General features: G+C 55.7%; 1 protein-coding gene across 5 annotated transcripts in view; it reads left to right on the top strand.

Moving 5' to 3' along the window:
- The window catches only part of KAZN (kazrin, periplakin interacting protein), a 774836-nt gene that overhangs the window by 735795 nt on the left and 26013 nt on the right, over nucleotides 1-13028 (top strand). For 3 of the 5 annotated variants that reach the window (XM_070404122.1, XM_070404123.1, XM_070404124.1), the window contains 4 exons: nucleotides 895-1084; nucleotides 1487-1617; nucleotides 4481-4531; nucleotides 5924-6047. In XM_070404122.1, coding sequence (XP_070260223.1) covers nucleotides 895-1084; nucleotides 1487-1617; nucleotides 4481-4531; nucleotides 5924-6047 — 496 coding nt within the window. Of the gene's footprint in view, nucleotides 1-894; nucleotides 1085-1486; nucleotides 1618-4480; nucleotides 4532-5923; nucleotides 7349-13028 lie in introns of those variants that run through there. The other 2 variants (XM_070404125.1, XM_070404127.1) reach the window with 2 other exon arrangements.

A 13028-nucleotide genomic window follows, 5' to 3' on the forward strand; every position in this document is an offset into this window, starting at 1 on the left:
GCATCGGATTCACCGGCGAGCTCAGCGCAAGCCCCTTGAGCCTCTCCGCGTGTCCCCTCTGCCCTGTGTGAGCCGGGGGAGCCAGCCGGGAAGTGAAAATAGACTGTGATGAATATGCATTAATACATCGCTAATATGTGGCTTTTTTCTCCCCAAAATAATCTGCTATTGTTTCTAATAAAACCCCACATATCCTGGGGGGAGGTAACCGAAAGCTGACAGAGACCCGTCACCGCCTGAGGAAAGGACGCGCTGTCCGACTACACCCCGCCCTGACTCAGCCCACCCTGTCCCTGGGCTTCCCGTGTCCCATGCACCTCACCCCGTGGCCCTGAGAGCCAGGGGAGGAGTGGCCACCCCAGCCTTACAATGTCCTTCAAGTCCCAGCCAGTCCTCAGAGAACGCAAAAGAATGGGTGATAATGTGTGTGTGTGTGTGTGTGTGTAGGGTGGGGGCCTCTTTCTCTCCGTATTGCTGGTCTCACTTGGGTGTCAGGATCTAAGGCAGGGGTCCTCAAACTTTTTAAACAGGGGGCCAGTTCACTGTCCCTCAGACCGTTGGAGGGCCGGACTATAGTTTAAAAAAAACTATGAACAAATTCCTATGCACACTGCACACATCTTATTTTGAAGTAAAAAAAAAAAAAAAAAAAGGGAACAAATACAATATCTGTATTTGCATGTGGCCCGCGGGCCGTAGTTTGAGGACCCCTGATCTAAGGTGTAACCCAGGGGAGGCCTGACGTGCAGGTGCTTGGCTTACTATCTGGCACTCACGCAGCCAGCGATGCCCAGGTCCAGGGGCCAGTTTGTGGTTTTCTCATGATGGTGGGCGGTGGCCGAGCAGCCGGCCACGAGGTCACGTCGTCCTCTTGTCCCCTGGCTCTTTCTCCAGGCCAAGCAGTCCCTAGCTACGCTGACCAAGGACGTCCCCAAGCGGCATTCGCTCGCCATGCCAGGCGAGACCGTGCTCAACGGCAACCAGGAGTGGGTGGTGCAGGCGGACCTGCCACTGACCGCAGCCATCCGGCAGAGCCAGCAGACGCTCTACCACTCGCACCCCCCGCACCCTGCAGACCGGCAAGGTGGGTCCTGGCCGGCGGGCCCAGCCCAGCCACAGCGGTGGGGCTGCTTGGAGGTCCTCTGACCCAGTGGGGAAGGCAGTCTCTCCATTTCCACTGGAGCTGCTTAGGGGAGTGTGGGGCCCCAGGCCCAGATAACTGAGGTCCCTGGGAGCTCCGCCTCTTCCTCTCCCTCACCCGGGTTAAGAGGGGGCCTACATGGACCCAGAGGCGATGATGGGAGGTTCTTCCTGGAAACTGCTCTCTGATGGCTGCAGAATAGAGGGGCGGAGAGCTGGGCAGGTGTCTTCTCGACAGCTCAGTGTTCTCCTGGGTGTAACGGGGCGTTGGCGCCATCGCCTGCAAGGCAGTCAAGGTGAGGCCATTCTCTCCATCCCTCACTCACCAGCTGTCCCTGCTTTCCAGCGGTCAGGGTGAGCCCCTGCCACTCCCGGCAGCCTTCCGTCATCTCCGACGCATCTGCCGCCGAAGGCGACCGGTCATCCACGCCAAGCGACATCAACTCCCCTCGCCACCGGACGCACTCCCTCTGCAACGTAAGGCCAGCAGCAGCGGGGCCTGGGCCCTGGGCCCTGGGCCCTGCCCGGAAACCGCGGGGGCGGGCGGAGGGCTGAAGACGCACTCGCTCTTTCCTCTCGTCCACCCAGGGAGCACTCTGGCGGAGGCATTTCCTGTTCTGTTCTTTCCTTTTGCAAGAAGAGATGGATGTGGGGAGAGAAAGAAAGGAGGCCCATTTGCTCCTTGTGTCCGGGAGGGCAAGGAAAATCCAGAGGAAGGCGGGCCTGGGTCGGCGTGGGGTCTGTGCAGCGCGGGGTCCCCCTCTGGTGGGCTGGGTGAGACCGCGGGCCTCTCCTCCCAGACGTCAGCCTTCCCAGCACGCTGCCTCTCCCTGTGGGGCCGGCTCTCCGTCTTCATCCAGGAATGAGCCCCAGTGTTTTGACTCCCAGAAGCCTTGGCACGTTTTGTCATGAATTTGTTCTAAGTTCGTTGGCTTTGCTTATGTAATCAGACGCGGCTTGATTGCATACTGGGGCCAGCTACCAAGAGGCACATGTCCCCAGCCCCCTACCTCTTGATGACTAGTAGGGCGACAGACAGGCTCCCAAGGAGTGAGAGGGTGAAGGAAGGTGGGTCAGGGGTCTGAGGACTGGACGCCGCCCTGTCTAGGCTCCAACATGAAATATTGGGGTCGGGTGTGGGGGCCACTCTCCATTCCTGGTCCATCACGCGGTTGACAATAACAGGGCTCCCCTGCCACACAGTGAAGACAGGGGCACACTAGTGTAGGTCTTCAAATGCGTGGGAAGGCTTTCTCAAAACCTCAGTCCATGTTGCTGCATTAACCAGCGAGATAGGTAATAAAAAAGAAATGAGGCGAATATAGTGGGGAAGAAAGACAAAAGAACCATCACTTGCCGGCGATATGATTATCTACCTGGGAAACGCAAGAGAATAACCTTGAAAAGCCATTAGAACTAATAATAAGCTAGTACATAACAGTGCTGGTTGAAAATCAATTTATAAAAAATCAGTAACGTTTCTATATACAAGTAATCATAATGGAAACATTTTTTCCCCTCTGCACTAACAATGAAAAGTGCTTATAAAAATAGCTGAGGCTCAACTTAAGTTGCTGCGTGGGCAGCGGGATTGCTGGCCCGGGGCCCTATTCAGCCCACATCGTAATGGGGAGAAGGTCGCCTGCGAGCCTGGGGCCCCACTAGGGGCTGGGATTCTTTCCTGACTGGGGCCTTATGAAAGGAAGCAGTGTGTTCTCTTGTCCCCAGGAGAGCACCCTGCTGACAAAGGCTGTCTTGGCTGACAGAGCCAAGGTGAAGAAGGTGGACCACTGCTAGTAGAGGGGCTCTGACGTCTATTCTCTGGTTCGGAGCGGCCACTGTTATGTTGTACCCACAGCCAGCACCTTACAGCGCACCCAGAACCTTCTGGTATCTGTGCACAGCCCCAAGAAGAATCCCTTGCAAGGGCCTTTTCTTTTTTTTTTTGTTTCCCCTTGTTGGGCCTGTAGTGGCCCTGACAGCCAAAATGCCGTTGGAAAATCCAATCTGCAAAAAGGGTTCTCTAAAAGCCTCTTGAATTGCATTGGCACAGGCCTTGCCTTTTGAACAACTTGGTCATGGTACATTGATTTCCAAGGTCACCCCCCACAGGGCCCTGCAGCGGGACGCGGGGGCTTTGGTAAGCCAGGCATTTCAGCGGGCATCAGCCTCATTCTCTTCCCCGTACACTTGGCAGAGATGGCCAGCCCTACCCACAGTAAGCCTGTTATAGCTGCCTGCCGTGAATTCTGTTTGTGCATCTTGAGATAGGACTAAAGACTAAACTACCATTTGTTCCCTTCCCGCCCTCCCTCAACCACCTTCATGCCACCTATCAACAGATGTGCACACAGGTGAGCCAGGCAGAGCCTGAACATAGCTCCAGGGAGCCCTTTATTCTCAGGCATTTGACCTGACAACAGCAAGAACAGCCCAGTCTGGACCAAGGACCCCCACCCCCCACGTCCCCTCGGGCTCTGGCCATTAATTTAGAGCTGAGGTGGCTGGCGTCTGAGCACAGAGGTTGGAGAAAGTTGATGAACAGGGCAAGTGACAGAGACTTTATTTCTTCATGGGCACTTTGCCTGCAATTCTGGAAACAACCACCAGGGGACTCCCTGGTAATGGCTTTTATGATCAAAATGATCCGTTTGCCCCCAGAGACAAAACTGATTCTGGGTTTTGTTTTGTTTTTGTTTTTTATGTTTCCTTTTGTTCTCCACTTTCGTACACTATAGGAAGGAGAACTGGCCCAGGAGGACCCAGACTGTCCCAAATGTGTATTGTATTTCTGCTTTTAATTAACTCGGTGCTGCTGGACCGTCTGGAGCCTGTGAATCTGTAAATCAGGCTGATGCGTCCTGCCCTTCCACAGAATACGAGATTCATTGTGCTTGAGGAGGAGTTAGAGGTTACAGTTTCCTGAGTCTTCCTGTTCCAAAATTCTTTATTTTTGTCCCTTTTTTTCTATAAAATTCCATTTCTTTAGGAAAAGCACCCAGTATAACCAACCTCCAGTTCTAACACAATGGACCAATCGGGGCAGGAACTTAGAAGCCTTTGAGTAACTGATTTGTTGGTCAAAGGGTATTGGGGGTCGACAACAGGCAGGGGAGCACCCCGGGGCCTCGGGCTAGGCGCCCGGATCCAGACAGCCTCTCAGTGAGTCCCAGGCCCTCCCCACTGAGCCCTGCGGGAGTGTCTGCTTCAGGGGTGAGGGTGGGTTCCCCACCTAGAGGCAAGGTGGGGCCTAAGGGATGGCTTCCTTTCACGGACCATCTCTGCTCTCATGTGGCCTGTGTGTCTGCTGTTTCATCTTTCTCTTGTCCTTTGGCCACAGGGCGACAGTCCCGGCCCAGTTCAGAAGAACCTGCACAACCCCATTGTACAGGTAGGTGTGCCTTCCCGGGTTCCTCCCCAGCCTGACCATGCCTTCATCCCTTGTTCCCCTGGGCCCTTGGCATCCCCCCTTCCATACTGGGGCACCCAAAGCAGAGAGGAGTTAAGGAGTCACATGTGGTTGGGGCCCGAGTCTGGCTTCCCACCTGGGTCTGCCCTTCCGTGCCCTCTCTGGACCTGTAAACCTACTAAGTGCATCACACAGCCTCCATCCTGCTGCCCTGGTAGTGTCTTCTCTTGGCAGCCAAAGTCTGATGAGCCAAGCCATGAGCTCATGGGGCCCCTCCTTGCAGGAAACTTTTATTCATTTTTAACATTTCAGTATTCTATCATCAGGGTGAGGAGGGGATCTGCAGGGAGGAAAATGACATGAATGTGGGGGTCAGAGGCATCTCTAGGATCAGTTTTCTAGTCCCAGGGTTCACACATGCTGGTCTCTGCAAGTCCCATCAGGGTCCACCAGGGAAGTGTTTCAAATGTGGATTCCTGGGCCCTTCACCCTGAGAGCTGGATCCACCACGTGAGGGTTGGGCCTGGAATTCAGGAAACATATTTTAGGAACCATTAGTCTAGTCCAGTGGTCGGCAAACTCATTAGTCAACAGAGCCAAATTTTTTAAACTTAAACCATATAGGTAGGTACATTGTTATTAACTTAATTAGGGTATTCCTAAGGCTTAGGAAGAGCCACACTCAAGGGGCCAAAGAGCCGCATGTGGCTCGGGAGCCAGTTTGCCGACCACGGGTCTCGTCTGAGCCCTGCCTTTTTGACAGAGAATTATACCCCATGGCTGTACAAAGCTCTCCGGCAGACACCAGCCCCCAACCCCCATAGTTATCCCATCATCAGAACTAGACCCCAAGCCCCCGCCTCCCCACTCGACCTTGGCCAGTCCTGCTTCTTGTCCGGGGACTTCAGATTCAAGGTCCTTGCCCTTGGCGGACACAAAGCTCCAGTTTCCTCCGCCCTCACTCTCCAGGCTCCCAGGCCCCCTTTTCCACGGGGGCTTTTTCACAGGGAAGGTGTGCCCTTGCTCAGTGCCCCTGTGGCCGGGCCATGGCCCAGTGCATGGTCACACTCCTGCAAGCCCTCAGGAGGTACCAGTAAGGTTGTGGGCAGACAGCGGCTAGCCGTTGTGGAATGTTTATTATGCATTTTTATCCACTTTAGTGACATTCTCATGACAGCCTTGGGTGGGTCCTACTGTTGTCCCTGAGGTTCCCTAACTGACCCAAGATCCCTCGCGGATTGCAGGCAGACCTGACCACTGGAGGCCCCGCCCCTCCGTGCCCCTCCCCACCGTGGCCCCGACCCCCGTGCCCCACCCCCAGCTCAGGTTGGCTCTGTTCTTCTCCTCCGCATCTCTGCCGCTTGGCCCGAACAGTCACTAGAGGATCTTGAAGACCAAAAACGGAAAAAGAAGAAAGAGAAGATGGGATTTGGCTCCATCTCCCGCGTCTTCGCCAGAGGGAAGCAGCGGAAGTCCCTCGACCCCGGCCTGTTTGATGGTACCGCCCCTGATTATTACATAGAGGAGGACGCGGACTGGTGATGCCCGCCTCCCTGCGCCCGCCGCCCGGCGGGCGTGTCTGTGCGTGTGGGTGTGCGTGGGGCGTGCGTGGCAGGTGTGGGTGCTGGGTGCGGCCAGGCGCGGACGCGTGGGACCCCTCCCCCTTGCGGCGCCACCTCTGTAATTGATGTACATACTGCAAACGTGTGTGACTATGTCAACTCTCTGTCGTCTGCGGCGCGATACGGCCGTGTTGTTCATCTGGGTTTGTTCCGTTTTGTATTTTTGTCCCCCTTTTTGTTTTTATGTTTCCTTTCGTTCGGTTCGTTGGGTTGTGTTTTTCCCTCCTGTCCCCGCCCCGCCCCGCCCCTCCTTTCTATGAAACTTGAAAACTTGAAGGACTGCTGTGTATTTGTAAATAACAAAAAACGACTGTGCACTCCGTGCTTGTACGTGTCCCTCGTCCGAACTGCTACTCCCGGAGCCCCTCTCCCCGAGGACGTGGTCTGTCTCCCGTGCCCCCCGCCCCCGTGTGAACGTGTGGGACCAGACCCTGTGCTCGGGGTGCGCTCAAGTCACTTTAGCCACAAAACGCCACTGTCGCCAGGGTGAGGTCCCTCTCCGCAGCCTCGGAGCCCCGGCCGGGGGAGGGGGAGCCTTGTCTTGGCTGGGTTTGTTGAGGTCCAACGGGCTCTTTTTCACGGCCTGCCAGTTTTTAAATTGCGTTGCCATTTCTTTCTTTATGGAAAAAAAAAAAAGAAAAGAAACAGAAAATGGTTCCGTTTAATTTATTTGCACAAATGCAGAAGACGTATTCTATCTAAATTATTACATAAATATTGGAATTGTATATTTTTCCACGGGGCGGGCGGGAGGCGGGGGTTTCTGTTGACTTGTCTATTCTCTTATCATGCTGCTGCCAAACTGAGCGAGGTAGAGTGGAGGGGGGCCAGGGACCGGGGATTTCAAAGCTTGCTTTTTTCCGTTCTCTCTCCTGCTCTCTCCCTGTTCTTCCACCCCTGCATGGACGGGCGCTCCACCTTTCTCCCCACTCTCTCCAGGCCTTTCTCTCTCTATTTATTTATCTGAACCACAGAATACTGACCTCAGTGAGCAGAGCGCATCCTGCAAGGGTCCCCTTCTCTCGGGTCTGTCTGTGGAGTGAGGTTGGAGACAGGGGGAGGCAGCCAGTCCCATGACCCTCCTGCGGCATCCGTTCCTCCCTGCAGCTGTGTCTCTCCGCCTTGGTTTACTCTCACCTTGGCCAGGCAGGTGTCCTTGGAGGTGGGGGGGTGGGGGGGTTCTCTCTCAAGGGGAGGGCTGTTGGGGACACTGACCCCGTCCTGGTTGGCCCCTCCAGCCACACTTAGCAGAACCTCTCGGGATCCCCGGGGCCCTTGCTCCAGCGGTCCCAGCCGCCTGGCCCGCTCGCCCCAGAAGAGAGGATGGGCAGGAACATTTGCCTATTTGGGAGCTGTGTTGGCCCCAGTGAGGCTTCCTGGCAAAGAACCTGGTGCATTAAATGTGGGGTGATGGAGATCACGTGAGCTGGAAGCCAGGGCCTCCCCAGGCCTGAAACGAGCTTCCCTCTTCTCTTGGCCTGTGAGTCCCAACCCCCATCCCCACCCACGGCTCCACCTTAACTACTAACAGCTCAGTTCGCACACCCTCTCAACAACAGTAGTTGCGCTTTCTGCTAACAGTAACACTTTCAGCTCTTACAAAGACACTAAATTTTCAAATGCTGGAGAGTCTCTTTCAGAACGGATAGGGTCTTTTGTCCAGTCTCTAAAACAAACAGAAGAGCCCCCGTTTGCCCCTCCCTTCCCTTCTGACCCGGTGTGGGGATTGGGAGGGAGCAGGCCGGGCACTCACGAAGCTCCCTCTGGCCTCCCGTGGCCAAGCCGGTTAACCGAGAGCCCAGAGCCCATGTCTTTCTCTGCAGAGAGAGATTTTAGAAAACGCTTTCTCCCCCATGAATCTTTTTTTTTTCCTCTTTTGATTGATTTTTATTGTTTTCCCTTACGAGAAAATAAGATTGCAACCACTCCCGGTAATGATTTAGTAGCTCCTTTTCATTTCAGTTTTTGTAAATTAGGAGATAATTCTCAGAGTTGCTAAGGATGATTTATTTAAGGGAACTCCGTCAAATAGCGAATGAGTTATGGGTAACATTAGATGAAAATAACCTCTCCCGTGGGAAAGGTTTCTCGAAGGCATGGATGCAAATATAAAATATTTAAAAAAATCTAAATAAAGCTTATTTTAAAATATTACCGAACTCTATGTTATTTGATTGCTTCTATGTTGCTCTGGGTGGGAGGCCAAGTCCCCATAACCTGCTTCTTGGAATGCCAGGGCTAGATCCCCAGGGGGTGACGGGAGGGGCCGAGGAAAGCTGGCTGGGTTCTGAGCTGATGGAGGGGCCGAGGCCCAGGTGGCCTTCCAGAAACATCTGGTCTTTGCTGGCTTTACTATAGGCATCGGGGGCTTCCCGAGGTCCTAATACCCCAGCTCGGAGCCTGGCACCCTGGCTCAGCACCCCGGTCAGCTTTCATCGGCTTCCTTCTCCCCCTGCCAAAGCCAGAGTAAGCCAGGCTTTTCTGAACCCCGGGACGTCCCCCAGACGCAAAGCCTCTCCCAGCGAAACTCCACAGTGCGTCCCGAGAAGGGGCCCCCGGTACCCCATCCCCGATTGCAGCCAGTGCCTCAACCTCTATCTCCCAGCCTCAAAAGAAAGCTACTCCAGCCGTGAAACTAACGGGAGAGTGGCCTCTTACCTCCCGTCATTTCTGCTGGAAGGAAGCGCAAAGCCCGGGATAGTAGACGGTACCGAGAGGCTACAGAGCTCAGGACCTAGAGGAACTAGGCCCTGGTCCAGTGATGGCGAACCTACGACACGCGTGTCAGAGGTGACACGCCAACTCATTTTTTTGGTTGATTTTTCTTTGTTAAATGGCATTTAAATATATAAAATAAATATCAAAAGTATAAGTCTTTGCTTTACTATGGTTGCAAATATCAAAAAATGTCTATATGTGACACGGCACCAGAGTTAAGCTAGGGTTTTTCAAAATGCTGACACGCCGAGCTCAAAAGGTTCGCCATCACTGCCTAGTTACTAGGGCATCTCCCCCAGCCGTGCTCAGCCCGGCCCCGCCTTAGAATCACCCGCGGAGCTTTCAAACAACTGCCGATGCCAGGCCAACACCCGAATCAGTGTTAACCTCTGGTGATTCCGAGGTGCAGCCGGGCTGGAGGACCCCTGGGCCAATAGGAAGAGGGCACGTGGCCTCGAGATGCCATGGCTGCCCTCTCCCTGGCCTCGTGCAGGCATCACGAATCTGGTACAGGGCCTCCCTGCCCCGCCCAAGTCAGGTGGCTCCTGATTTCTTGACTTTACAAAGCCCCAGGCGGCCACTGCCCGTCAGGCGGAGTTGGCATACAAGGAGAGGGCCTGTGTGCCATCCCAAAACTAACCCAAGCCCCACGCTGGCCCAGAGGAGAGCGACTTGGCCAAGATCCCAGCTCTCGAGGAGCCGTGTGACCACTCAGGGGCTGGGCCACACCTTGTTCAGATCTTGGTGGCTCTGCTCAAAGGCCGCCCTCCCTCCTTGTCGTCATCTCCGACACCTTGTCCCAAATGGCCCACCTCCGAGTGTTAGTGAGAAACTGAGGCAGGACTGCCCAGGCCTCCGGGCCAGAGGAAGCTGCACAGTTGGCACCGCGTGCCTCCGTGAGGCCCTGCTGTGTGGACGCCCGAGTCCTGCCACGCGCACCTGCAAGGCTGTCCTCTGCTCTCCTGCAGCTCTCCCGCCGGCTGGTCGGCTCCGACAGGTGCCCCTAATAATAGCAGTAACAGTCCCAGCTAACACGACTAAGCACTGACCACGGGCCAGGGCCCACGCTGCGCACTTGACATGTGTTAACTCCGTTAACCCTCCCGCGGCCTCCGTGATTGAGAAATCCGGTTAAAGCGTAAACAGAAGCGCTGGGCTGCAAACCTAGGGATGCTGCACTGCCTCCAAGCACAGCGCCAGCTGGGCAGTGCGGGGCTGGCACCCAGCAGGCGGGCACTGTCTGTTTCAGCCGGGCCTGGTGTGAACCTCACCTCCCCCACCCACTCCTCCCTCGTCCCCCATCAGTACTCTCTGGCACGGCCTCTTCTTGCGCTTGTGACCAAGTCTTATTCCCGTCAGCCTTACCCCCAGGCTCAAAAAAAGAAACCCAGGGACAGGCTGGCGGGAGGGCCGAGCAGACACGGGGGGGCGGCACAAGCCCTCTGTTTTGAGCTTTGCTCTGCCTCGGAGTCCCCCCACCCCTGAACCGCACCTGCACCCCACCCACCACACCCGGTGCCAGGTCCCCTCCTGGCCCAGGAGGAGCCGGGGGCCCCACTGTGCTGGGCAGCTGCTGTGTGCTTCCCTCCCCAGGCCTCGGGGAGCACAGGTGCGCCGGGCCACCACGAGTGGGGTCACCCACCCTTTGACAATGTAAGTTTAAAAATACCTATGGGCCCTGGCACCCCGACACCTGCGTTGTCACAAAAAACAGGCCTCACAAACATCCCTCCCCCAGCCCAGCTGCTCCAAACAATGGGCCCTTCAGCCTTTTCAACTCACCCCCTCCCCCGCCACGTGGGCCACAGTACCCCGTGCCCCCTTTCTCCCACCGTTCCCACCGCCTGTGGAAAAAGAAGCTGGTGGTCATGAAGACGAGAGGGAAGACCTACAATTAACTTTTTCCAGGAGGATAGACTCATAACTTGAGACGATAAAAGGATGCCCTAGAAATTTCAAATACCTCCAGAGCTTGATCGTGACTGTGTTAGAAGTTGTTCAGCCGGGCTTCCGAAGGTGCCACCAGGTTCTTCATTGCCACCAGGTTCTTCTTCCACCGGGTAGTGGGAACAGGTGGGCGGGAGGGGGCCCGGGGTGCTTTGCCCATGGGTGGGGGAGGGGTTGAGTTGAAAAAGCGTAAGAGCCCATTGCTGGGAGCGAATGGGGGCGGGGGGAATGTCTGTAAGGCCCGTTTTGTGTTGTGAACACACAGTCATACCCCGTCACCAGTGCAGTATCACTGTACAGGCAGGTTGAGGGTATGAATCTTGATGGCATCTGGGGTTCGGCTAATTCAAACCTGGCCCACCACTGTCTGGTGCCTGAGAGCCCAGGTACTGAAAACCAGGGGAATACGCAGCCTGCGCAGCACAGGCCGCGCCCGCCCGCCGCCCCGAACAAACTGAAGCCACGAGAAAGTGATCCCGGGAGGGCTGAGCATTAGAAGTAAAAATAGCAGCAACGGAAAACCTTGACCTTCTCCCCCTGAAAATGGCAGGACTTGGAGCACCCGGCATGTCCCCGGGGAGCCTGTGTAGTTGCAGGTCGCAGGCTCAGGGCAGCGGCCATGCTTCCGAATCCCCGTCCCCGGGAACCACTGGCTGGCTGCCCGTTGGCGTCTCTGAGTTTGGGGTTTTAGAAATCTCTCATTGCTTTCTTAGTGGGTTAGCAGTTAATTGCCCCGAAATAACAAAATCGATAAAGTTGCACGTCATGCTCCACCTGGAGGACCTTGCAGTCCACCCGTGGGGCCCGGCCAGGCCTGGCTAATCGCTCCAGCTGTGGCCCCTGAGCCTCAGTCTTCTCACCTTTGAAATGGGCGTAATAACCCCTTTCCTTGTAGGCTCAGACATAAACGCTGCATGTGTTTTGGAGCCTGGGAAGGACAGTGTGTGTTTCTTGTGACTTGAGTGGATTTACGTTCACTCGGAAGGAGGAGAAATGCAGGAAGCAGCTTGACACACATCTTTAGCCTAAAGAAGGCGAATGGATCCAGTCTGTCCCTGGGGGTGAAATCAGGGCATGGGGCTGTGTGCCCAGTCCTTGGAGTCCAAATTCAGGTCCACTGTTGCTCTGGGAGAGAATCCAGGTTTCTCTGTCTCGGGACAGGGAGGGTTGGAGGCATTTGCCCCTGGAGGCCGCAGCCCAACAGCATTGGCCTTTCCAAAGTCCAGTAGAAACGTCCTCTCTGCTGTGGCTACATGGGCAGAGTCAGGCCGAGGGAGCACTGAGGCTGCCCAAGGCTGGGCTCTTGAGGTGTAAGTCCCAACGGTCGCCCTAGGGTGGCACATTATAAAGACGTGTCAGAGCCAGAGACGGCCTGGTCCGGCACCAAGGCGTGCCTCCAACTCCAAGAGAAAGGCTGCTGGTGTCCTCACCTACAGATGACCACGCCAAGGCACAGCTAGGAAGCAGCAGAACCGGGATTCAGCTCCCGCGGTCTCGCCCCGAAGTCCACGTTCTCAGTAACTGCTACGCAGTCCCTGATCAGCCACATAAGCTTAAAAATATCTATGGGACCAAGTGCTTCACCAGGGACAACAGGAAGCCTCACTAGCCAAGCAAGCCCTGTGCAGGCTCTCGGCTTTGGGGCTCAGGTTCTCCACCCTGGAGAGGGAAAAACTGGAATAAGCAACCGAGTTTGCAAACTGTGTTCCATGGAACCTTTAGGGGTTCCTCAGAGATCCCTCAAAAGATTGCCGTAACTGGTGAAAGCACTAGCAGGCAGGGCTCCAACCCCACCTTCAGCCGGAAGCTCCGCTCTTAGCTGTTGCACACGGGACCTCCTGGATCAGGGAGCTGCGTGCATATCGCTCGTGGGCTCAGCTGCACGCGATTACGCGGGGTGATGGCCACAGGTGCAGACCCTTTGCTCAAATGCAATCACATTATAAGGTAAATAAGCCAAAGCTGCCATGTTGTAGACCCTGCGCTCCAATGGGTTTCAGTGCAGATTTCCGTTGGAGAGCTTCCCCAAGGGGCCTCTGAAGCAGGCGGAGACCACCTGTATGGGCAGTTCTAGGGGAGGAGCCACACCCAAGCAAGACCCCGGGCTGCCCCCAAGGTGCTGGTGACCAGCGCCCTTGCTGGGCCTGCTGAGCAGAGCACAGGCAGCCCTGGCAGCCGGCAGCAGTGCCCTG

The sequence above is a fragment of the Myotis yumanensis genome, unplaced genomic scaffold, assembly GCF_028538775.1.
Source record: "Myotis yumanensis isolate MYYU_CA2020_CCGP unplaced genomic scaffold, mMyoYum1.0.hap1 SCAF_2, whole genome shotgun sequence".
Classification (NCBI taxonomy): Eukaryota; Metazoa; Chordata; class Mammalia; order Chiroptera; family Vespertilionidae; genus Myotis; species Myotis yumanensis.